This window comes from Panthera uncia (genome assembly GCF_023721935.1).
Source record: "Panthera uncia isolate 11264 chromosome A3 unlocalized genomic scaffold, Puncia_PCG_1.0 HiC_scaffold_12, whole genome shotgun sequence".
Taxonomy (NCBI): domain Eukaryota; kingdom Metazoa; phylum Chordata; class Mammalia; order Carnivora; family Felidae; genus Panthera; species Panthera uncia.
In genome coordinates, this window is record NW_026057579.1 from 1,517,048 (window position 1) to 1,543,848 (window position 26,801).

At 42.6% G+C, this 26,801-nt stretch overlaps 1 protein-coding gene and 1 long non-coding RNA gene across 4 annotated transcripts in view; one reads left to right on the plus strand and one right to left on the minus strand.

The window, feature by feature from the left end:
- The window catches only part of REEP1 (receptor accessory protein 1), a 109,607-nt gene that overhangs the window by 24,825 nt on the left and 57,981 nt on the right, over positions 1-26,801 (minus strand). For all 3 annotated transcript variants that reach the window (XR_007462330.1, XM_049651866.1, XM_049651867.1), the window contains exons 3-5: positions 18,448-18,524; positions 10,791-10,911; positions 7,659-7,772 (exon numbers count right to left, since the gene is read on the minus strand). Coding sequence is in view for 2 of the 3 variants with exons in the window: in XM_049651866.1 (XP_049507823.1) it covers positions 7,659-7,772; positions 10,791-10,911; positions 18,448-18,524 (312 nt within the window). In the remaining variant the exon portion in view is untranslated. The remainder of the gene's footprint in view (positions 1-7,658; positions 7,773-10,790; positions 10,912-18,447; positions 18,525-26,801) is intronic.
- LOC125937273 (uncharacterized) lies at positions 768-4,543 on the plus strand. The gene is made up of 5 exons (XR_007462336.1): positions 768-896; positions 1,511-1,615; positions 1,722-1,953; positions 2,042-2,143; positions 4,388-4,543. It is a non-coding gene; the product is annotated as an uncharacterized LOC125937273 (long non-coding RNA).

Genomic DNA, 26,801 nt, shown 5'->3' on the forward strand with positions numbered 1-26,801 from the left:
AGAAGAGTCTGAACTGTAAAGAGCTTCCCAACACCAGCATCTGACTTGTTCCTTTTATTCTGCTCAACAGAATAATGATCAACCTCAGAGATCAAACCAGCATACAGAAGTGAGTAACAGACAACCTTTATTAAGCATTTAGTATGAGCTCTGCATTCTTTGAAATCTTTATCTCCATCATCTCATGAGTGTTTTGTGGCATCATGCCTATTTTTCAGGTGAAAAGGCTGAGGCTCAGAGAGGTGCAGCAGTAATGTGGGAGCTGGGGTGTTTAATCGGGCCCTGCTTACCCCCAAAGTCCACGCGTGATGCGGAGTACTGCTCTATAAGCTGTGACAGCTAAAAATATGTACGACAGTCCTTCATTCCTTTAACATTTACTGAGCACCTACTAGGGATGCAGATAAGATATGAATTCTAGGGGCACCTGAATGGCTCAGTCCAACTTCAGCTCAGGTCACGATATCGCGGTTCATGGGTTCAAGCCCCGCATCAGGCTCTGTGCTGACAGCTCAGAGCCTGTAGCCTGCTTTGGATTCTGTGTCTCCCTCTCTCTCTGCCCCTCCCTTGCTCATGCTCTGTCTCTCTCTCTCTCTCTCTCATACATAAACATAAAAAAAACGATATGAATTCTAATGATGACAACAGAGTGCCATGTGGGGACCAAGAAGCAAGAGAACAGTTCCACCTGGAATCAGAACAGGTTTCCATGGAGACAGTGGCATTTGACCTTGAAGGGTGGAAAGGATTTCAAACAGGGGGTGACAGGGGCAGATGAAGGACCAACAAGAGCAGAGGCAGGAAAGAGAAAAGTCTAGAAATAGCAACTCTGTGTGCTATTTCTAGAACAGCACAGAAGGTGGTGCTGTAAGTGCAGTACAAGAGGAGCCAGAAAGGTAAGGAGGGACAAGACAGAAAGGCTAGGATCAGAGCTCAAATGGCAAAGAAGAGCAGCAGTGACTATCTGGGTGGCTACTGCAATAGTCCAAGCCAAAAGGAAGGGTGTGGGGAAGGCCTAGAGAAAGGGAAGAGATGTAAAATGGGCAGGACTTGAAGAGTAAGTAGGAAGAAGGAAGACCATCAAAGATGACTGAGATCTGGAGCCTGGAGGTCTGGAAGGGGTGGTGATTTCATTGTCATCAGAAAGATGGGACACAAGAGGAGGGGTGGATTCAGAGTTAGGAAAATACTAAGTAAAGATACCAAGGAGACAAGGTGAGGAGAAGTTCAGCAGAGAATCAGAAATGCAATACTGGAGTCCCAGGCAGAGAAGCTAATCTGGGAACCAGGCATCAGGGGACAGCTGAAGGTGAGATGGTCCTGGGAGGGAGAAGAGAGCGAGGTGAGGCCCTGGAGAAATCCCACTCAACACTGCTGAGCGAGGGGAGGAGGAAGGGAGCTAGCAGGAGAGAAGAGTCTGGAAGGAGGAGGTGACTAAGAAGGTGCCACATCACCACAGCCAAGAATAAGCTTTTCCTGCTCACAAGTGATCTTGAAAATGCTTTCTCAGACCTCATAGGTTCAACCAGGCTCTTCTCCAAGACCAGGTAAGCAGGGAGGCTTCTCTCTTCCCACCTGGACCCTTGATGCATCCAGCTATACACAACCTCCACAGGTAAACTTGGAACAGAGAGGGGGCAAGAGACATCCGTGTGAGTTCCTGGCCCTTCCTCTTTAGCTGACTGGTGGCACTGTGTCTTCTTTTGTTTTCCTCTCCCTAGCCATCTACTAGGTGGAGTGAGGTGCCATAGTCGTCCCAGCAGAAACACGGGAGAGGAGGGATCCAGGATGATGATGGGGTGTTGAATAATGAAGGCGAACATGGTAGAACCACACTGGCAAGAAGTCTTGTTTGGTTCTGATTCAACAAGTTGCAGAGAGCTTAGCTCGGGTGCAAGCTGATTTGTTTGAGAGACTTAGGCGGCAGGCAATACTTCCAAACTTTTTCAGCAGGTTGTTCAGCAGTTTAGATAATCTTGGGGTTTAAAACTGGTTGCCATGGTGAAGTGTAAATATTAATTTTATGTCACACTGTCCTTAGCTAAAACAGAAGAGAGAAGGCCAACTTGATGTAACCCAGCACAATGGCTTGAAAGTGTTCCTCAGCTACTGGATGGAGCAGACACGAGGGTGTGACAGTGAGGTGAGACACAGAGACATGGAGGGGATGGCAGTCTTCTTTCTTGGAAATGCTTTCTGAGAATGAGCTGACACAGGGAAGTTTTATAGAAGGAAAATCAATACCTGTCCTCTGATTAATTGTAAACAGGTGGTTTGCACCTAATTAATATTCAATAGATAGCCAGAAACAAAAAACAAAAAACAAAAAACAAAGGCAAGGAAAAACGACTCCAGTCTGGCCAGAAGCTGCAAATCACTGGTTTTATGAGCCTCTGGGAATGAGCTTCTGGTTCCAAAAATAAAGTTTCATGGTGGTTTGAAAGCAGTATTTTTTTCAAGCAAGAAGTTTAGATAAGGCAGTGATGGATAAAAGGTAAGGATAATAGGGAGGGGACTTTTTTTGTTTAACTATGCCAAAAACTATCTCATAGAGTTTGTTTTATTCTTAAGGCAAAATTGAGTGGGACTTTAAAAATGAGCAGGGAAACACCACAAGTTGTCTCTCTGTGGCTCTAGTACCCATGTTCAGGTGCCATCCTGTAACCGGGGCTTGGCTATCCCTTGGCGGCTGTTGACCATAACTGCAGGCAAAGTGCCTGAGTTTTGGCTGGCAGATTGGGGAAATGGAGGTCATGGCGTGAAAGCAGCACTGGGCCAAGGAAGAAGAAATAAAAGCAACACCATGGGTGGTGCTATAGGTTGAGTTTCCATCTCCCTGTTTTGCTGCTGAACCTCATTTAAGGAGGCCCCACAGTGCTGAGTGGGTAAGAGAGGGGTCCTGTCAAAGCCAGGGCACTGCAGGTGAAGGGGGGAAATAAAGGCAAAGAGAACCCAAGATGTTTCATAGAGGGCTTGGGGCAGTGCTGCCCAAGAGAACCTTCCGTGATGTTGGAAACCGTCTATATCTGTGCCAGCCACCTGCTACCACAGCTGCTGAGGATTGGAAATGGGACTAGTACAACTGAGAAATTGAATTTTAAATTTACGTAATTGTAATTAATTCAAATGTAAGTAGCCGCACTGGACAGAGCGGGACTAGAGAATCAAAAACGTTTATTCTTCAGATCAACAAGGTTTGATGAGTAGCTATGAATGCAGAATGCTAAACAAGTAGGCACTGGTTCTTTATTTTGTTTTTTTCTAGGCAAGAGACAAAGGAAAAGAATCTAGAGTCCCTCATCTCCAGACGCTAACAATATAATAGGAAATATTAGATTCTAGGGAGAAAAACCCACACACAATCTGGGGAAGCAGAACCCCGAATCCACAGCACCCAGAATCCATTGCACTACTTGCAGCAGTGTCTTAACGGGTGACTTTAACAACAGAATTGGTACTGGAGGAGCTGTTCTAAGGATCGGATCTCCAGGGGGAGTAAAAAACATTATTTTTCAAGTTATGGGACAAGTAAAAAGCAAGGTTTGTTTACTAGGTCTAAGAACGGGGCAGATGGAAGAGACCTAATATGTGCTTCCTAGTTCAAGAGCGATAAGGTGGCCTTGGACACCTCACAGTTTTAAAACTTTTTATCAATTGGTTTTTCTCCTCATGGTTTCTCTTTCTTGTGAGAATGTGTTTTGTTTATTTTAGAGAATTATTTTTACTTTTCTTAGGTTTATTTATTTTGACAGAGAGGGAGAGCATGAGAAAGGGAGGGTGAGAGAGAGGGAGAGGAGAATCCCAAGCAGGCTTCATGCTGTCAACGCCGAGCCCCACGCAGGGCTCATACCCACGGACCTTGTGATCATGACCGGAGCCAAAAACAAAACTCAGACGCTTAACCGACTGAGCCACCCAGGCGCCCCTCTAGGGCATTATTTTTAAAAAGAGAGAAAGATTTCCAATTCTAGTCTTTAAAAAACCTGGGGCTCAATTTTCCCTCTGGGTGAAATTACTGGCTGGGAAACACCCAGCTTTGAGGCTCAGAGCCCACTCAGAGACAAGGGACGTTTAGACCGATGGTCCTAGAGAAGGGTGTCCTCAGGAAGGAGACAGAGCAGTTTCATAGAAAGAAAAGATGCATCGACATTTCCCAGGGACAGAAACCCTGGGGAAAACTGGGGGTGGGAGGGGGGATTAGCAGTCCTGGAGGAGAAACTTCCCATGTGTAATTGTGTTGTTTTCATTTTTCCAGTTCTAAAATAAAATATCAACGTTAATAACAACTTATATTTGTACAATACTGTTTACAAAGTTTCTTCACTCCTGATGATGCAAAAACCCTGTAAACATCTGTTTCTTTTCTTTTCTTTTTTTTTTTTTTAAGGAAAGGGCTCAAATACAAGAAAAATTACAAGAAAAGAAGTATTAACTAAAAGTGTGGCCACATGTTGTACACCTTAAGCTAATATAATCTTACATGTCAATTATACTTTAATTAGAAAGAAAGAAGGAAAGAAAGAAAGAAAGAAAGGAAGAAAGAAAGAGAAAGAAAGAAAGAAAGAAAGAAAGAAAGAAAGAAAGAAAGAGTAACCAAAAGATCTTTTAAGCTCCACACTTTCCTCCTGGGGAGCCCTCAAAGGATGGGGAAAAAAAAGCAGAAGACAGAGGAGAAATGACCCTTCATCTAGTCACCTGATCCCAGCCTCCTTTTATTCTGAAGTAAGAGACAGTCTTTCGGTTACCTCACACTCTCTTGCATGTCCATCTGGCTAAACGCAGTAGATGTTTAGAGTGAGAACTGATTTGTGAGTTGAGGGTGTTTTCTGGGAGGAGAAAGGTAGGGCCCAGGAGTCGTAAAATGGAGCCATAAGTAGGGTGACCATGGGTCCCTGTTTGCTTGGGATTGGGTTCGTGTATGTGGGTTCCTGGTGTAATTATTCCAGAAAGGCGTACTGGACTGGTCTGGACATTAAAATTTATGGTCACCCTAGTCATGGGTGACTTGGCAAAGTATCTTTTTTTCATAAAATTGCTCTGACTATTCCCGTTATCACCAAGGTGGTTCAGGGCTCAGCTGGGTGCAATGCACTGTGCTGGGCTCTTTGTAGCATTACAAAGAGGGAGAAGAATTTGTATTCCCACCATAATATTTCTCAAGTGGCATGAAGTCTCGAGGAAATGAAACATTCACACACACACACACACACACACACACACCTGCCTCACTTTCTCATTCGCAAGGTTAATGCTTCTAAGAAGCCAAATCTGCATCCCAGGAATGTTAAAGAAGTTAAGTGTTTTAACCCTAATCACCTGTGCGTTTCTGGTTCTGGATGGGGCCTCAGGCAGTGACCTGTTCAGAACTGGCTGTTTAACAATCATCCGGGCAACTTGTTAAAAATACAGATTGAGCCTACTGCCTGAGATTCTGAATCAGCACATCTGAGAATCTATTAAAAAAAATAAAAACAAAGCTTCCCAGGTGGTTTGGACATGAAAGCCAGATTTGGACTCACTGGTGAGTCATCATCCTTTGACCCCTGCCTAGAGCGATCCATTGTTGCTGTGGAAACCACTGATTTACTCCTCAGCCAGACTGGATTCCACATCTGTTTCAAAAATAGAGGGCATTATTTTTAGAAGACAAGATGTGTTTTCTCCCTTAAGATATTTATATTTGGAGAGGAAAAGCAAAGCCCCCAAAAGGCAGAAAACTTTCTCATCTGAAACAAACTCAACAGGAAGCGGGCATCCTCACGACTTGAGCACAACTAGAAAGAACTAGTGAGCGGTTATTTCCTGAGGCAAGTTTCAGATTGTCTGGAGCTTCCTTCACGTTTAGTTGTTGTAAGGTGCCCGGCTGGAGGCTTGGGCTCATGGGGTTCCCCGCATGGTCTGAGCGGCTGGTGGCGGCTTGCCAACACGGTATCAAGACTCTGGAGGCTCCAGCTTGAGGCAGACCTGGAAAAGGACGGCCCTACAGAATTACCATCGGAGTAAAATTTACCCACACGCAGCTGTATGGCCAGGAGGCCACACTGAGCCAACCCGATAAATATACCGCACTTATGCTCTATGACTGAGCTGAGGAAACAGCAGCACCCATCTTTCTTCAGGCTTCAGAAGCAGAGGAGATGGGGTGGAGAGAGGAACTGACAGAAGGTTTCTGGAGCTTTATGTCGCAAAGTTGCCCTGATGACTTAAGAATTTAGCAAGTCAGAGTTCTCTTATCTTTCAGCTTAAAAAAGGAAAGCACAAAATGGTTACATCTCAAATAGAAGGATCTTGGCATTCGCTGCTCTTTGTAAATCCTGACACATCTCCTTGGGATACCACAGCAGAATGTCCCCTCCAAAGATACTCACTGGGATCCATCACCTTGCCAGCAACGATTGGACTAAGAGGGACACCTCACTACAGTTCTGTGTTATAGAAGGAGCTGGTCCTTCTCTGAATAGGAATCATTCCGTTTTGGTGTCCCTTCTCTTTCTCCCAGCCTTTGTCTGTAGAACTCCCTGACTTCAGGTAGACAGTACTTTTCAAACAAATGCTCAGCCCCAGTGGGTAAATCTTTCTTCCTACTGTGCTTCTCTTGGGTCAGGACATAGAAAACCCAGCTCGGGCCCCTGATCCTGGCTGTCAACATGCTCCATCCCACCATCCACTCAGAGCCCATGGAGCACCAAGGTCGGTATCAACTGACTTCTTCCAAAGCCTTTCACAAGTCTGCCCCCTTGCCTACAACCCTCACACCACCACCTAGGACATACAGCTTCCCTTTGCTCATACAACTCACTTCCCAGTCAGTGTGTCTGCCCAAACATTAGCATAACTGCCTCTCCTCCATCCCAAGCCGACTGTAGACCCCTACTCCACATTTGGACTGGGGGTAAGGGACTGTCACCAGGAAACACAAGGCCATCTCCTGAATTTACTCTGAGGGAAGATGTCTACCAATCGAATTTTTCAGGGCTGAGCACACAATGAGAAATGGACATAATGACAAGGAGAACGTGACGTGAGAAGAAGCTAGGAAGGAACACAGAGGACGTGAATGGGGCTGGATGGAAAAGAGAAGTGATGCTTACATCACAGACCAGAGTTTACTTTGAACCTCCTTCAGTGTTAATTGCGGCTGCTACAGGCATCCTCCTCCTCCATGTCTGTACCACTCACCTCCTCTGGGACCTTGGTTCCTTCCCTCAGGTCAGGTGGGCCACATGAGCTTGGAGCCCACCCACTCACTCAGGTAGTCTCCCCACCTGGCTATTTTGAGTGTAGGTGACTCTCCCAGTGCACCCTGGGAAATTGTAGAGAAGAACTCACTCCCTCCCTTTTCATTTTCTCTTTCTCCCAGGCTTTAGCTCCAACTCAGTCAGAGGTTCTTAATCTGGGACCCACAATGAGTTTCAGGAGCTCTGGGAAACTCTTAATATCACATACATCATTTGTGCGTGTGTGTGCATGCACACCCAATTTTCTAGGGGCGAGATTCACTATTTTTTCCATCAGATTTTCAAAGGGACCCCCTGAAAAGATGAGGAATCCCTGATTGGTCCTGAGCCTGCCCTGTCCCATTTGTGTGGGTGAAGCAGGGCATGCTGACAGGGTCAAAATGCTCACATGGTTGTAGTGCTCAGGGCCCCACACAGTACCTTGGAAGCAGCCATCACGGCTGCTGTGGCCGCCACATTCAAGCCCCGCTTCCCAAAGTGCACAAGGGCATCATAACTTCGGTCTTTTGCTTGGACCAGGCAATCATCGATTTCCTGTTGAAGGAAAAACGGAGGCACGCTGAGTTCGAAGGTTCAAACAAATCTCTGTTCTTTCTCCCTTCTCCTGAACACTGGGCTTGGCAGCTTGCCCAATCACGGATTCTCACTGGAACTGAAAAGTCACTGGCACTTTCGGGTGCGCGTTCAGAGAGGGGAAGGTAGACAGGAGAAAGGAAGGAAACAACAGAGATACAGGGAAGTAAAAAAGGAATTTTGAAAAAACAGCCATTTACCGACCCAGGAAGGTTTCCTTCTAGCAACACCCTACGATTGTTCCTGAAGTCCTCTAACCTCCCAGGGAGGCTCCAGGGGTCCTGGATGTGGACAGGCGTGCCATTCCACACACAGCCATCCTATATGACACTGAAGGAACTGAGGGTGGAGAGAATGCCAAGAGTGAAGCCTCTAACCTGAGACCTGCCACTAACTGGTTGTCAGGCTTCGGCAAGTGTTTATTTAACCTTCTGAAAAATGAGGACAGTGATAGTACCTAATTGGTGGAGCACGGGGAGGATCACATGAGATCATTCCAGTAAAGTATCTGACACAGTGGCTGGTTTCAATGAAGTGAGAACCACTGTCATCTTTCTATCTCAAGGGGATCAGGCCCTTGCAGTTCTAAAATTCTACAATTCTTAAGAAGTGCTTGGGTACTTCAGTCAGTCTGACTCTTGATTTCGGCTCAGGTCATGATCTCATGGTTTGTGAGATCGAGCCCCGCATTGGGCTTTGCACTGCCAGCATGGAACCTGCTTGGGATTCTCTCTCTCCCTCTCTCTCTCTGCCCCTCCCCTGCACGTGTTCTCTCTCTCTCTCTCTCTCAAAATAAATAAACTTTAATAAAATAAAATTCTACTATTCTGTAACTATTAAATACTATATCCAAATACCTCTCCATGTAAGATATTGAGGGGAGATATTAGGACACAGAAAGAGATACTAGTGCTATTTTTGTTGATAAGGGAGATCATTTTACAGATAATGAAATAAAAGCAGAGATGAGAAGTCATCCAGCATCATCCCCAGGGTAAGAGGGAGGTTGGAAAAAGGATTGAAGTCTCTCTCCTTCAGGGGCAAAAATAATGGTTTACTTCAGATCTGCTTCAACGCTGGCTTTTTCTTTCTGTTTGTTACGTTTGGGTTGTTATCACTGTTGTAGGAGAACAGCTGTTTCGTAACTTACAGTAGCTCATTTCGGAGTTCAGTAACACAACGACACCTGGCCTCAGGCTCATTTGAAGTTCAGCACATTAGTGCATTTCCTTTGCTTTGAGGCATATCGTGGGTGAGTCAACCCCTGTGCATTCCTGGTTTAAGGCTTCCCCAGGAAGTCACCACACTAAGTTTTCATTGTGACCCCTGACTGACTCTGGTAGGGATTCTTGGCAGCTCTTAAGTCAGCCACCTTCACTTCAATGGAAATTAGATTGGTGGCTTCAGGGTGAGCCCAGCATCTGGGGAAAGGGAAACGGAAAGAGTAGGGATTTGACAACCAGGGGAAGAGGGAGATCCTATTCCTCAAAACCCACCCTTCTGAGACAGGCAGTGCTGTATCCTAGTTCCTAAAAGGGTTCTCAGAAATGTCTATAGTAGTCTGCTCATGCAATTAACATGTTCCCTCAAAGCTTCCCTGAGAAGTCCAAAGTACTCAACTTTCAGAGACAACAGAAATTGATATACAAAGCCACCTACAGTGCTCCTATTTTATGTTAAGAATCATATCCCAATCAGTTTAGAAGGTCATGTAATATAATTAATGAATGATACAATATTGGGCTCAATAATCCCACCCTTGGAAATTTATTCTAAGACAAGAAGTCAAAAGAAGAAATCCATCTCTATGTATTGTGGTGTTCATGAATCATGAATCAAGATCAAGTACAAACGGCTTACGTGCAAACATGTTTAAGATCTCAGACACAAATATTATATGTATATTAAGTGTTTTTGTTGTTTTTAGGTATTTGGGTTTTGTTTTTTTTTTTTTTGGTTCACTTAAAATTTTATTTTAAAGAAAGGTTTAATAGACTGCTATCCATAAAAAAGAAGTTACCAAAACAAATTAGTGAGGCAGAGGTAATGGATAATGGACTTTGCATTCATTATTGTATGAAACCTTAAAAAAAAAAAAAAACAATTATAGAACAAATCGCTGAAAGCAAATCCAGCAAATTAAGTTCAGCGGAGATGTTAAACAAAAAAATCATTTTACAGACAGTGACATTGTCTTATAAGAAGCTTAGGATTAAGTTTCTTTTCAAGAGATAGAAGTTGTAATTCTTACTTGAATTCTTACTTATTACTGACCCTCTCCTGCAATTTTCCCCTGTCTTATTTTTCCCATCTCTGACATTAGACAAATCTATATTTTCATTGCCAAGATGTTTGCGAAGTACTTTGATGCAAAATAAACACAAAAGGTAAACAGCATGAACAAATTATTATGACTGTTCTCATTAGTACTTACCAACTGATAATTACAAAAACAGCAGGGATTCCACTGGTAACACATATTGTATCACTGAACAATAAAGCAACCCTGCACAAGAAATTTATTATCTTCCAGTCTCTGTCGGTAGCTGCCTGGGTACACGCTCAAGGCATTTAATCTCTTTATGCCTCCACTTTTCTATGTTAAGTTTTAAAAGTGATTTTTTAATAGTCTATGTAAAAATCAGGTCTATAGAAGGACAGGAGCTGAGCATGATAAAAGGAAGGAAATTCAGTTTAGGGAGTTGAATTATGAGCAAATCTTTTGTTGTTTTTTGTTGCAAGGTACACAAATGTTTTTTAGCAAGTAATAATAAAAAACATCTTTTTGAGGATTTCACCACTATTTCTAAACATGTCAAAAATTAGATTAAAAAGAAGATTAGAAGGAACAAATTGTTGGGGGCAAATACGGGACAATCTAGGGTCCCCTACAATAAAACACTCTGTCCTTTTTACTTATCACTTTTAAATTTTTTTACTCGCTGGAAGGAGTGACAAAGGCTTAGCAGCATAAATTACCTTTTCTTTTGAAGACAGCGTGGGATGTACAAACTTCCTGTATAGGAGGCTGGAGCCTTTTGTGTAGGGAGACAGCAGCCAGGCGACAAATGCTATTTTTAGTTCATAATAGAATGGAAACCTGGAGAGAGATGAGAAAATACACGTTCTGTTAGGTTCTCAGCAACACTGCCTGAGCCTATAAAGGACGAGCCCAGCACCTCTCGTGCCTGCCCAAGGCTGCAAGGCTCTCAGATTCCTCCTTTCTCCACCCATGAAGCTATACGCGTACACTTGCAAACACAGAGCAAAAGCCCAAGGCATCTATTTTTTTTTAAAGATTTTATTTTTATTTATTTTTAATTTTTTTTAACGTCTATTTATTTTTGAAGGAGAAAGAGAGACAGAATGTGAGCAGGGGAGGGGAGAGAGAGAGAGAGAGACACACACAGAATCCGAAGCAGGCTCCAGGCTCTGAGCTGTCAGCACAGAGCCCGACACAGGGCTCGAACTCACATACCGTGAGATCATGACCTGAGCCGAAGCTGGACACTTAACTGACCGAGCCACCCAGGCGCCCCTAAAGATTTAATTTTTTTAAGTACTCTCTATACCCAACATGGGACTCAAACTCACAACCCCAAGGTCAAGAGCCACATGTTCTACTGACTGAGGCAGCCAGGTGCCCCCCAAGGCTTCTTTGGAAAGTCTGTTCTTGTTTTCATTTTTTGTCAAAGCCAGCCAGGGATCCAGGCTGTCTCCAGCCATCACCCTGCGGGCTATGCCTGGCAACTGCTCGTGTTTCTTGCAGGGTTCTGCTTGTTTAGGTTGGAGCTGGGGCTCCAGCCACAGCCTGTAGGTTCGGAAGGCCATGTTCCTCTGTGCCCTACATCCAGTCACTCACTCTTCACTTGTGACCAAGAAAGCACAAGCACCTGAAGACTTTATAACAGGGAGGAGCTGACAAAGAATCTTCAGACTGAGAATAAAAGCCTCCCCTTCTTGGCTGGGACAGGAGCCAAATTCTTGACAGCAAAAAGGATGCTACTCACCCTACGTAAGTCGACGGCAGGCAAACAGAGCTTGATCTTTTTGGTGCCAAAAGAAAGAAGGGTTCAGGGTGCAGGTAACATACAACTCCAGAGTCTGAAGTCCTGTACACTATTCATTTATGCATCACAGAAACACTGACCAGCACCAACATTTGTCAGCTTGTGCTGAGCACTGTGTAGACAATGGTGAATAAAGAAGACCTGATCCCTGCTCTCTTGGAGCTTTTAGTCTAGCGGGAAACAGATAAGACTTTCTTGCACCCTTGGAACTGATAGTCCAGTCGGAAAAACAGTTTGATCAAATAATCACAAATAATATAGAATAGCAACCTGAGACAAATGCTATAATGGGTCTCTGCCAGCTCACATGGTGCCTTCGTATATATAAGAAAAAGCCACCCCTCAACTGGATGCAGACCTGTGAGCACATGACTAGTGAACGAGCCTTCATTTGAACTTTAGCCCCACTTGCCACATTGGCCAGGTATCTTGCTCTATGAACAACCTGTGCAACAACACTTGGCTGTCCTGATGTGTACTGATACCATGTCTTTTTTATTTTCTATATTCTGATGCTTTGACATCTTGGGTCCTTGCTGACTCTGGAGAGGGTACCCCTCCTGGGATTAACCAATTCCCAAAGATAGGAAACAACTCGCCCACAAGCAAGCCTTTCATATGCAAACTGACCAATCCAGAGCCCTTACCCCTACCACCTCTTTTGTGAGCTCACACTCTGGGCCACTCTCCAGCTGCCCTCACCATCCCAGGGCCAGGTCCCAGCCACCAAAGGACAGCCCCTTCACCCCAGAGCCCACTGAAATTATTCAGTCCAGCTAATCCTAAACATGTTTACTCTGCCTTGCGTGCTCCTTCCATGGAAACCACAATAAAGGTTCTTGCCCACACTTCCTACTTCTGCCTCTTGACTGACCTCAGGGTGTGCTGTGCCTCCAGTTTCTAGGGATCTGTGATTTTTTTTTTTTTTTTTTTAATTCTGGGGAATTTTTTTTTTAATTTTTTTTTTAATGTTTTTATTTATTTTTGCGACAGAGAGAGACAGAACATGAGCAGGAGAGGGCCAGAGAGAGAGAGGGAGACACAGAATCGGAAGCAGACTCCAGGCTCTGAGCTGTCAGCACAGAGCTGGATGCGGGGCTCGAACCCACAGACTGGGTGATCATGACCTGAGCCGAAGGCGGACGCTTAACCGACGAGCCACCCAGGTGCCCCTAGGGATCTGTGATTTTAACAAACTTCTTCCTTCATGACAGTCATTTCTGCATCTATGTGTTTTACCATACCTGATTAAAACAAATCCTGGGTACCCTTAAAACATGATACTCTGAGGGAAAAGGACACCTGTGCTATTCTGAAGAATCAGAAAAGTAAGTTCCTCCCATGTACCTTCTTTCCCAGCCCCCCTTCCCCCACCAAGGGAGCTGAAAATAAAGAGCAATTTCTGGCAAGTCAGTTCAGAGCCTTCAAGTCTCACACAGGACCCCCAAATCAGCAGCTCCACCCACTCTGCTTTCTTCATCCAGGTCTCTGGTCTGTCTTCTTCTGCCTCTGGCAGGCTCTTCCTGGATATTCCCTCAGCAACTCAAGAACACTGTCATGTTGAGATTGTTTAATGTTTCACAGCCATCACAGACAAGAGGCTGAAGGAACAGAGGCATGATTCTCCCACACTCGAACACTCTAGTGATTAATAATGGAGGAAATTTTGTCTTGGAAACAAGTATTTGCCAACCCCAAGGGGAAAGCAAATGAATCTAGCAAGCTCAGGCATCAACACAAGATACACACATAATCCCAAAGGATTTGTCACACGGCAGTGCTTTTGTTGTTTATGTAAAAGATGTGTTTTTTTCAAAACAGGTAATGAATGCATATATAGTTTTAAAAATCCAAATATCCAGAAGAGTATACAACAAAGAATCTCCTTCCCATCCCAGACCCTTAGTCCCTTTTCCAAAAGCAAAATCATTATCAGTAGTAAACTTCAGATGCCTAAGATATAAAACCATGTGGGTATATATGGCTCCTTTATCACCCCCCCCAAATATACACATTAACATTCTATAACCCCTTCCCCCCCACCCCCCACCCCAACACGCAATTAACAGTATACTTTGGGGATTATCTCAAACTGCCTCTGGAATTATCGCACCAGGCCCTCATCAGGTATCATAAGGGGCTCCCAGTTGAGCCACTCAGACCCTGTGTTTCGCAGACACCTTGGGCCCACTTGGTTCCACCAATGCAATCACCACCAACCAGGTCACTTTCCAACTGATCTACCACAGTCCCAGCCTTCACCAAGAAGTGGAGAAGGACCCTGATCATTCCTTAATGATTAACCCTTGAACTGTCCAGAACTCTAGGATGTATTGTTTCCCCTAGGTGCAGGTGCATAGCTCTTGGGTGTATGTGGGAGGTACAGACTTCCACCCTTCTGATGTTACACTTTCACACTCCTGAGGGCTATTTTTTTTCAATTTTATATTATTTTATTTTATCGCTGTTATTTTTTCCAACCTTTTATCCTTAATATACAGAAAGTTGCACATATTTAATGTATACATTTTGATGAGTTTGGACATAGGCATATACCCATGATACCATCACCACAGGAAGTACATATGTCCATCACCTCCAAAAGATTTCTGTCCCTTTGCTTTTTTTTTAATTTTATTTTTTTATTTTTTAAAATTTACATCCAAATTAGTTAGCATATAGTGAAACAATGATTTCAGGAGTAGATTCCTTAATGCCTCTTACCCATTTAGCCCATCCCCCCTCCCACAACCCCTCCAGTAACCCTCAGTTTGTTCTCCATATCTATGAGTCTCTTCTGTTTTGTCCCCCTCCCTGTTTTTATATTATTTTTGTTTTCCTTCCCTTATGTTCATCTGTTTTGTTTCTTAAAGCCCTCATATGAGTGAAGTCATATGATTTTTGTCTTTCTCTGAATAATTTCACTTAGCATAATACCCTCCAGTTCCATCCACGTAGTTGTAAATGGCAAGATTTCATTCTTTTTGATTGCCAAGTAATACTCCATTGTATATATATATACCACATCTTCTTTATCCATTCATCCATCGATGGACATTTGGGCTCTTTCCATACTTTGGCTATTGTTGATAGTGCTGCTATAAACATGGGGGTGCACGTGTCCCTTTGAAACAGCACACCTGTATCCCGTGGATAAATGCCCAGTAGTGCAATTGCTGGGTCGTAGGGTAGTTCTATTTTTAGTTTTTTGAGGAACCTCCATACTGTTTTCCAGAGTGGCTGCACCAGCTTCCATTCCCATAACTATTTTCTAAGAGGGTTGGACAAGTGATGGAATTGTCAAATTACATGCAATTAATGGGTATAGAAAATTTCTGGAAGAGAACACAAGTAACTTTTAACAGGGGTGCCCCTGGGGAGACAGACTGAAGGCCTGGAGAGAGGAGGGACTTACTTTTTGGTGTACTGTTTCAATTTCATTTTGCCATGTGATACGGTATTTTATAATTGTTAAAAAAAAAAAACTAAATTAAATCACCTGTAGAAATTAGGAAGCAAGCCACCGTCTATCTGTCCTGTGACCATATACAATTGCTGTTTACATCAAGATAGAAAGTCTTAACTATGAAGAGAAAACTGCCCCAGGGGAGGGGCGGAGAGAGAGGAGTGAGGATGAGTGAGGAGTGAGGGGCCATCTCCAATCTTGGAAGTGAACCAAAGTTAACGATGCTCCCCAGGAAGCCAGAAGGTGCTTCCAGGAAAAACAGCAATCTCTCTCTTTCTCTCTCATTATAAAGAGAGGTCAGAGCTGCTGAGCTGGTGTCCATATCCCTGAAAGGGAAATAGGGGCTCTGTCTGTGTGATCAGCCTGTTCTGCGCCATTCCCAGAGCAAGAAGGAGGAAGGATTAGGAAGATTCTGCCGGAGGACAACTATGACCTATAATGGCTGGAGGTTGGCAGAAAAAGAGAAAGCAGTCTGAGGGCATGACCAGGCTGTAGGATAAAGCCGGCAGGGAAGGTTCCCAACCTCTTCCCTGCAGAAGCAGCACTAGGGGGGCCAGGAGATGGGCAACACCTTCACTTCCCACCCATAAGCCACCTGGGCAGCTACCACTAAGATGGGCCAGATGAGGCCTCCACGTGGATCAGGAAGAGAGAGATTCTACCCATACCTGTGCACACATGCCCAATACACCAGGTATCAGAGGCCCTCCTGTGGTAGGCAGAATTTTGGTCCTATGACTTTCTCATTCTGATGTTACTCCCAGACTTTGTTCCCTTAACATGGTAAAAGGGATTCTGAAGAAGTAACTGAGCTTATTAATCAGCTGACTTTAAGATAGGGAAATTATATTGGGTTATTGGGGTAGGCCTAATCTAATAACATGATCCCTTAAAAGCAAAAGCAGAGACCTTCCTCTGGCTGGTAGCAGAAGGCGGAGATTTGAAGCATGAAAAGGATTTGACACACCATTGTTGGCTTGAAGACGAAAGGAGGCACGCCAAGGAAATGGGGACCTCAGTCTTACAGCCACAAGGAACTGAATTCCGCCAACAATCAAAATGAGCCTGAAGTAGACTCTACCCCCCAAGTCTCCAGATAAGAGCCCAGACTGGCCCACACCGATTTTGGCCTTGTGAGTCCCTAAGCAGAGGACTTAGTTGATTCTACCTGGACTTCTGACTCATAGAAACTGAAATGATACATTTCTGTTGCTTTAAGCTCCTAAATTTGTGACAGTTTGTTACAGCAGCAATGGAAAGCTAATATACTTCCCAAAATCAAAATCAAATCAACTCCAGAAATAGTTGCTAAGCATTTATTAGGTATGAAACTCTAAAGTTCTGGGGCCATGGGTAAAAACATAGTCCAGCTACCAGGGAGGGGCACATCCATCATTAGACTGGATTTTCACTTAGTCAAAAGCAGTGAGACTGAAATGCCAATGTCCCTGAGAAAGAGCTCGTAAGACTAACACTATCCCCCTTGAAGTTCATGAGGAGGGATAGGAGGACAGGAGGCCACTCAGCACCAGGCACAGGACATTGTTAAGAGGGAAGACTTAGCCATGAGGTGCTAGCCATGATGCTTAAATGACTATACAGCCCTTCACTGGGCCTAGCCTGTTGCTCTCATCTCCATGGGACACAGGAGCCTCCCCAATGCAGCTCTGAACAATATGGGGTCTGACTCGTACTGCCAGCCCCTGGACCTGGGGAAGATGAAAAATAGCTCAGCAGAGCTCTTTCTTCACTCCCAGAGACTCAGCCCCATCCTGAGTCTGTTATTTATCTGGGGGCAGGGCAGTGCAGGATGGCACAAACTTGTTAAATTAGGTAATCCACATTTCTTCCCTACAGCTTGAGGCCACAATGGTTAAGACATCTATTTCTCCCAGTGGAAGTGAAAGCTGGGATCCCTCAGGGAAGAAACTATATACTAAGGTCATTAAGACCACTGATTCAAAATAGGATTCACAGGGGACGCCTGGGTGGCTTAGTTGGTTAAGCATCTGACTCTCGGTTTTGGCTCAGGTTGTGTTGGAGAATAAATAAATAAACTTAAAAAAACAAAACCAAATAGGATTCACAGAAACAGTGTTCAGGTCTGGCCCTTGGCCTGTGACATCCTGGAGAATAAATTCATACTGCTCCTTTTTGGGTATGGACTTTCTCCAAAATGGAAATATTTTTACTATCTTCTCCGATGATAACTGATCATGGTATAACATTTATGCAAAACAGCAAATCCAAAACTAACCCCATGATTCCAAGTTGCAAAAATACCTCTGGTTAACTGATAGGTATTTCCAAACTCCTTTAATATATATTCACATATGTACAGAGAAACCCAGGCCCTTTCAATGTAAGTAAGATACTATATATTATTCATAGTCTCTCTCACCTAAGAAGATACAGTATATCAGTACATAGACCTAGCTTACAATTTTTACTTGCTCCATTGCTGTAATAGCTGCATTGTTTATAATGGGAAATTTTTTTTCATCCAAAGGGGATTGATTAAATAAATTATGGTCCATCTATACCATGAAATTCCATGTGGCCATTGAAAAAATATGTAGGTCTATTTATGCTTATATGAAAGTGTTTAAAAAATAAATTTAATAAGCAAAGTGAGAACCGTTACATATACTATAATATCATTGTTTAAAAAAGAAAGAAATATTTAAATAAATATTTAAAAAGTATATACAGCTGTAAATAGTAGTTATGGTGAGAGTGAATGGTGTTTGAGAGAAACCCAGTTTTATTAGGTAAGGAGAAACTTTTGTATACTGCTTTCTTTGCCTTTTTTTGACATCTGAATGCTTCTTTACTAACTCCATTAACTGAGGAACTCCTTATTCTGTCCATCATTATATCATTGTATTTTAAGAAAAATACCTGCTCTTATAAAGTCACTGAATAAATATTTACTTGAAGACTTTATAGACTAATTTATTAAAAATATCCCAGTTAACATCCTGCACTTGCTTTTCTATTCTGAAGTAAGGTTTGAGACTGCTTTCAGACCTTTCCCATCTCTCCACTGACACAAGGCAACATCTTCCCTTGAAAAGTCCCAGTTCCTGGAGTAACTTACCAACAAAGGAAGATGTCGGTAAATGTCTCTGCTGTGGTGAAAAGTGCAAATATAATCCAGTACATCATCCATTTGACCTGTTGAAAGAGAAAGCAACAAAGCTAGTAGAAAATGTCAGGGCTAAATAGCCAGCTGCCCAACATCAAGAAGAAGAGGAAAAAGTGGACAATGAGGTATGTTCCGGTAGTATATCCAGCATTTGTAACCCCTTCTCCCTATTCTTCCATAGCCCGTGTCCAGTTCCACTCCAGGCCTTGGGTCAGGAGGCAAACACACTTTTTCCACAAGTGATCCGGGCTCCAGGTCCAAGTAGTCTCTGGGTGACCTTCAGTAGCCCTCAGGTAAGCTAGGGGGACCTGCAGACCAGGAGTGACTCAGGATTCAGTTAGGCCATTTTTTTCCAAGACTAACACCAGGTTAGTAAACTCTCCAGAGTTTACACTGGAGAGACACACTTTGGAAAGAACTTTAACCAGATGAGACTTTCTGGAATGTAATGGTGGTCACTTAAGAAAGCTTTCCTGTGGAAAAGTCTCACAACTCCTCACAGAAACTGGATCGTTTTTAAAAAGTCTCTCCCACGTGAACATCTCTATCCATTTCAACTGCCTCTCTCCCCCAGTAAAGTCTTTGTCACCTATCTCCTGAACTACTGCAAGAGTCTTCCGACTGCTTCCTTTGTCTTAGGGTTTCCCCCCGCTCCCACCAACCCATCCTATAAACAACCTCTATACTAATCTCCCAAAACCAAAAACTTATCAGACTACTCCCTAACATAAAATCTTCCAGACTGCAGAATTAAGTCCAAATTCCTTAGTCTTCTCCTTCTAGTTTCTGGTCATGGTGGAGTGAGGTATTTGACTAGCTTTCTTGCCAACAATGATAACAAACTCTAAACAAAATATTTAATTTTTTTAATGTTTGCTTATTTTTGAAAGAGAGAGAGAGAGCACAAGTGTAGGAGGGGCAGAGAATGAAGGGAACAGAGGATGTGAAGCAGGCTCTGCGCTGATACCAGTGAGCCCGATGTGGGGCTCAAACTCATGAACTGTGAGATCATGACCTGAACCAAAGTCGGGTATTTAACTGAATGAGTCACCCAGGCACCCCTAAACAAAATATTTAAAAACAACTGTTTGAAGGTACTAGGAAACTATCAAAAGCTGGCAGAAACTGGAAGGGATTTAACTCTTAAAATAAGGAAACCACACCAGGATAGATCCATGTTAATGTGGCTGGGAACAATCCCCAGCTGGCAAATCATGGGGCAGATAGAACTCAAGAAGAAACCCATAGTCCTTTTCTTTTTCTTTTCTTTTCTTTTTTTTTTTTTTTTTTAAAGAGAGTGACATGCACATGTGCATGAACAGGGGAGGGGCAAAAGGAGAGGAAGAGAGAGAATGTTAAGCAGGCTCCATACCCAGTGCAGAGCTGAACACAGGGCTAGTTCCCATGACCATGAAATCATCAGCTGAGCCAAAATCAAGAGGTGGATGCTTAACTGACTGAGTCATCCAGGTGCCCCAGGAAGAAACTCATTATCTTTTTGCCTGAGGAACTGCAGAATGAAATTTGAGACCCTAGAAATGTTGGAAATTAAGAGGGAAAAATCACATACAGGGATGCTATAAGGGGGCAGGACACAAATTCCACATATAAATTCCCTTTAAATATTTGCCTGGCCCCTGAATTGCACAGAATCAGGTAATACTCCAAGGTTTCTGAGAAAAAACAAAGATGGAAAGCTGAAAAAGTTGAGCAGAAATTTAATTTCACCCCACTGTAGTAGAAACAGAGTTTGGAGTTCAAGTCCTGCCAAGTTAGAGGAACTTCGTAAACATTTGAGAATTTCCACTGAAACATCTAAAAGGCCATACCTTAGGAAGAAACATTACATCCCAGGACTAAGAGATCAGCTCTAAGACTACGGACAAAACTGAAATACCCTTGCCCCAATAAAATGTAAAATTTAGCTGCCATAAGATCAAGATGAGTTTAACTACCTACTAGAACAAAACTCAACATTCTTTACAAGAATGTAACATAACCTTATAGCAAGATTACAGGATATAAGGTTAATATATAAAAGTCAATTGCATTCCTAAACATCTGGACAAATGGAACTTGAAAGTTAAAAAAACAGTATCATTTACATTAGCAGCAAAAAAATGAATTTCTCGGGAATATATCTAACAAAATGTATAAAAGGTCTATATGAAGAAAACTACAAACTCTGAAGAAAGAAATCAAAGAAGAGCTAAATAAATGGAGACATATTCTATGTTCAGGGACAGGAAGACTCAATATTATCAAAATGTCAGTTCCTCCCCAATTAATCTATAGATTGAATGAATCTAAATCAAAATGCCAGCAAATACTTTTGTGGATGTGAACAAACTGATTCTAAAGTTTATCTGGAAAGGTGAAAGACCAAGAATAGCCAACATAATACTGAAGAAGAACAAAGTTGTAGGCCTGACACTATCTGACTTCAAGACTTACTGTAAAGCTACAATGATCAAGACAGTGTTATTGCTAAAGGAATAGATAAATAGATCTATTTTTAGAATAGAGAAATATAATAGAGAGCCCAGAAATAGACCCTATAAGTATAGTTAATCGATCTTTGACATAGCAGCACAGGCAATTCAATGGAGAAAGAATAGTGTTTTTTTTCTCCCCCAAATGGTGCTAGAGCAACTGGACATCACACGAAATAAAAAGATAAGTAAATTAGTAAGTGAATAAGAAAATGAGTGAATAAATAAATGAATGAATCTAGGCACTGGTCTTACAACTTTCACAAAAATTAACTCCAAATGTATCATAGGCCTAAAGGAAGATGCAAAACCATAAAACTTCTAGAAGATAACACAGAAGAAAACCTAGGTGACCTTGGGCTTGGCAATGAGGTTTCAAATACAACAGCAATAGCATGAACCATGGAAGAAAAAAATTCATAATTTGGACTTCATTAAAATTAAAAACTTCTGCTCTGCAAGACACTGTTAAGATAAAAGATAAGCCACAAAATGGGAGAAAATATTTTCAATACATATATCTGATAAAGAACCCATATCCAAAAATACAAAGAACTCTTAAATTCATAAAAATCTCATAAAAAATAAACAACCCAATTAAAAACTGGGCAAAACATCTGAACACCTCACCAAAAAAGATATACAAATACATAACGACTTATTAACAAATCTTTTTTTATGAAACCTAAATTTTTCTTCTGTCACCACTTAACAAGACACTTATCCTAGGAGGACAAGGTAGGATTCAATATTATTTTTCTTGAAAAATATAAATATGTTAAACAATCTATAGGAAAAAGTAGATATAATGAGTGAAGAGATGAGGAATTTCAAGAGAAAGAAGTAAACTCTTTAAAAAGAACCAAATGATACCCTAAAACTGAAAAACAGAATATTTGAAATTTTTAAAATTACTGAACAGAATCAAGAGCAGGCTGGATGCAACAAAAGAAAGGATCTGTGAACTTGAGTACAAGACAATAAGTCAATAAGACAAAAATATAGATTGGAAAAAACAGAGAGGCTCAATACCTATGGAACAGCATCAAGAACTAACATATATGGGATAGGAATTTTCAGAGGAAAAAGAGAATAGGACATAAGAATTATTTTAAGAAATAATGACTGAATTCTCCAGAATCAATCAAAAATAGCAAATCCAAAGAACCAGGGAGTTCAGAAAACCTCAAACAAGATAAATACAAAGAAAACCACACCCAGGCACATCACAGTAAAATTGCTGAAAAAGAAAGAAAATCTTAAGAGGTGGGGGGAAAGACATACTACCTACAGGGGAACAACAATAGATGACTTTTCATAGGAAATGATGAATACCAGAAGAAATAAAATATTTAAAGTGCTGAAAGAAAATAAATCAACCTAGAATTCTATACCCAGCAAAAATATCTTTCAAAAATAAAGGCAGTTCTGGTGAATGCACATTGTCATTGTGATTCTGAAACATGTGGCTCAAGAGATTATTTAGAGGTCTTCTTTATTCAGAAAAATGACTGTCCCCTGGTAACCACCCTGGTTTAATCGATTACATCAAAAGTAACTACTGTCTCAGAGACTACATGTTATCAAGAGTACCTGCAGCAGAACAGGACTGTCAGTAGGGGGCAAAGAAGGTCTTTCCAACTGTACATTTCAAGGCATGCTAGGGCCCAGGATCCAGGAATTCCCAACAATGGTATCCAGATACACAACCAGGAGCCTGATTTCCCACTCTATTGTCTTTTTCTTCTTAGCACTCAAACCATGCTTTAATATCTTCAATTAAAAACAAAGGACAATGAGGGGCACCTGGGTGGCTCAGTTGATTAAGCATCCAACTCTTTATTTCAGCCCAAGTCATGATCTCACCACTTGTGAGTTCAAGCCCTGGATCTGTGCCCTGGCAGTACAGAGCCTGCTTGGGATTGTCTCTCCCCATCTCTCTCTGCCCGGCCCCCACTTTCTCTTTTTCTCTCAAAACAAATAAACTTTAAAAAAAAGGACAATGATAACAACAATAAAAAATCCCTTTCCTTGAAACAACCCTTAGCTATAAACTTCTCTAGTGAGTCATCTATACTCGCAGTGTCTACTTCCTCATCCTCCACTTAGTGCACTACATTCATTAAATTAATACTGCTCTCACTGGGGTTCCCACTTTATAACATACTTCAAGGGAGTATAGCTGACCCTTTTTCAGTTTGTTTACTAAATTTGCTTGACTTCCAGATGGATACAAAGCTATCATTTCCTGAAAAGCTCCCCCAACACCACAACTGTCCTGGTTTCCCTCTTGACTTTCTGGCTACTTCTCAGGTTCACCAGTTCGCCCACAAGGCTTTGTCCTAGACATTCTCTTCTAACTCTAAATAAGACAATCTCCCTGGGAAAACTCTGCATTCCTCACCTAATACAGACAATCAGTCATCAAGTTCTGTCACTTCCTGTCTTTTATTTCTGTTGAATCTATCTTCTCTCCATCCCCTTTGCCATTTGCTTACTTCAGACCACCAATATCTCCTATCTAGAATAGAACTACAGCCTTTTTCTTGGTCTCTAAACCCCTGACCTAATCTGACCTTTAATCAAATCTACTAATCTATCCTCCATATTCCAGTGAGAATGATCTTCTTAAATCCAAATTTGAGATTCTCCTTCCTACTTTAAAGTCTTCAACAGTGCCATACTGTTGTTAAGACTACTGTTGTTGTTCTTAAATTGGTTTACAAGTTCTTGCATAAATGAAACCCTCATTATTTCCATAAAAAGCTCCCTTCCACCCCAATACTTTCTTGAAATTTTCACTCCAATTATAATGAACCTCTTTCAGTTCTCTGAACAGTGCACCTTCTTTTGCCTACAGATTTCAGCCCTCAGATCTCAGCCTAAATATCATTTTCTCAAGGAAGTGTCCAAAGTTTAAGTACCCCCTCCTTTCTTCCTCCCACACTGTCATACATGCTCCCTGTCATACACTTACCAGTCTGCTTTGAAAGTACCTATTTATTTCTATGATTTTATTACTAAATTGTAAGCTCCCTAAGAGTGGAGACAAGTTATTCTTGTACATCAGTATATCTCTAGTACTTAAAACCATTATTGGCACATAGTAGATACTACAGGGATATGTTTTGAATGACTCGATTAGAATGTTCGCTTTGTGAATGGGAAAGAAACGATGGGTTTTGTTGGTTTGTTTGTTTCGAGAGAGAGAGAGAGGGTACAAGTGATTGAGGGGCAGAGGTAGAGGGAGAGAGAGAATCCTATTAGGGGCAGAGAGAGAGGAGGGATACAGAGAGAAGTGGGGGTCACCTGAAACAGGGCTTGTGCTCACTGGAAGCAGGACTCAAGCTCACCCAATATGGGGCTCGAACTCAAGAACTGTGAGATCATGACCTGAGCCAAGGTCAGATGCTTAACTGACTAAGCCACCCAGATGCCCCAAGAAAGGATGGTTTTTATATGTTGAGAAAGAATATACTTTGGTAAATACTGGTTTAGGTGGCTTTTTGAGGAGAAGAGACAAAATTAGACAGCTTGCAAGGCAATAGATGTTCCCCATGAGTGCCTGTTGAATGGATGGCTGGGTATACATAGGGGGAAAGGGGCTTACTGAAGCTAAGGCATAGTGTGATATGGAGCCACTCACACCAGCAAGAAAGTAAAGAAAAAGGCAATTTAGGGAGGAAGTTGAGCTGCATAATGTTGAGGAGAGTCTGAGAGGACATTCAAGAAGAATGCCTAACAGGCCCCTGATAAAGGATAAGACCAAATCTCAGAAGGGAGGTTGAAACTATGGACAAAGATGAGGGAGCCATGGCAAAGAGGAGGCTTGAAGTGTTAACCTAAAGAAGTTTCCATCATGCACTCCTTCACTTTAAATATTGTCATGCAGAAAGAAGGGTCTGAGAATGATTTGCTGAGTGAGACTAACAGGGTAAATGGAATATGTGACTCAGAGATGGAAACCATAAATAAATTACCAGGAAATGGTTTTCCCCATCATGCCACGGAGAAACCAAGTAATGGCTGTTTTTCCCCAAGGTTTGAAATAGAACTTGCCAAGTTTGAGGGATTCTATGTAATACTTACTATAAGATGAGGGGAAGCCTGAGTGGGCCAGCGTCCAGAATAGAGAGCACCAGAATAGAGAGAGGAAGCTAGGCTGATTTGAGAAGGAATGTCCAGAAGCAACTCAGGAATAGATCGTTGACAGCATGACTGGGAAGTCCCTCTCAACTGGTCAGGGGCAGGATTCAGGAGTGAGGAGATAGGTGAGGAGCTGAGACTCTAGACCACAGCAAGAGGGTAGGAAGCAGAGCCTAGACACTTTTCATGAACCACAAAGGCAGGCTGAGATCGCACAGCTCATCAGACCCTACCTCCCAGGACTCCTGGCAGCCTTCAAAAGGCCTCCCCCGTGGGCTGGGGAGGTGGTAGGCTTAGTCACCACTTTTGCCTCACCTCATCTTTGGACCTTCCCCTACACCAGCCACACTAATATTTCTTGAGCCTTTCACACGCTCTTTCATATCCGAGCCTTGCTTCAGCCCCACAGAGAATTACCTATGCCTGTGACTGAGAAAGAAAAAATATGAGCCTGGTTTACAGATCACTCTGCACCATCTGTTAGCATGAGCTCACGGCAGACAGCTGTACAGTCAGGGGTGACCTGGAGAGAGTAGCAAAAGTGACAGTCCCCTGCAGGCAGAACTTTGAACAGTGCACTTAGCCCGGAAGGAGAAATGTCCTGAGGTGATGCCTTTACACTGCCACCAGGTATATTAACTGTATTTTCTTATTTTCTGTATTCCTGATTCTCTGGCATCTGAAGTTTCACCGGCTGGGGAAGGACCGCCCCTCCCAGGACTAGCCAAGACTTAGAGATAGCAAAGCACTTGCCCTGGAGCACATCTTTCATATGCAAACTGACCAGTCCAGACCCCATACTCCATACTCCCTCTTTCACAGAGCTCTCACAGATTGAGCCAATATTCCCCAGCCCTAATCACTCCAGAACCCACTGAAATTACTCAAACTAGCCAATCCTAAACCTGCTTACACTGCTTAGCCTTGGCTTTCCCAAAGACACCAAAATAAAGAGTGTGGCTCCCTCTGACTCCTGACAGACCCTGGTGTTCCCCCATGTGGCCCTCCATGGCACGCTGGGCCTCCTACTTCCGGGAAATGGTAAGAACTTCTTCCTTCATGACAGTCACTTCTATGTCTGCATGCCTTACCTAACCCGATGAAAACAAATCCCAGGTACATTTTATTTTTTTATTATTTTTTAAATTTTTAAAAAAATCTTTATTTATTTTTGAGACAGAGAGAGACAGAGCATGAGCAGGGGAGGGGCAGAGAGAGAAGGAGTCACAGAATTCGCTGTTAGCTGTTAGCAGGCTGTTAGCAGAGCCTGACATGGGGCTCGAACTCACAGACCTCAAGATCATGACCTGAGCCGAAGTCGGATGCTTATCCGACTGAGCCATCCAGGTGCCCCAACAAATCCCAGGTACATTTTAAAACACCAGATAAGGATCGACTAGATAGTAAGGTACCCGGAAGGAACAAGATTGAGCGATTGGTGTCGAAGTGGTTTAGGAATGATGTGAATCGACCCACGGAATTTAGATATTTGTGGTTCTTGCTCATGCTCACCAAAAGGTCCCCATGGCAGAGGATGCTTTTGGTAATCAAGAGGATAGATGACAAGCCCTGTGGATGTCAGCAAGACACTTTCCTCAGGGTGATAGGGCATGTTCAATGTGCTCATAAACCAGTGGCCATGGGGAAGTGACCGAGGTAGCAGATGGG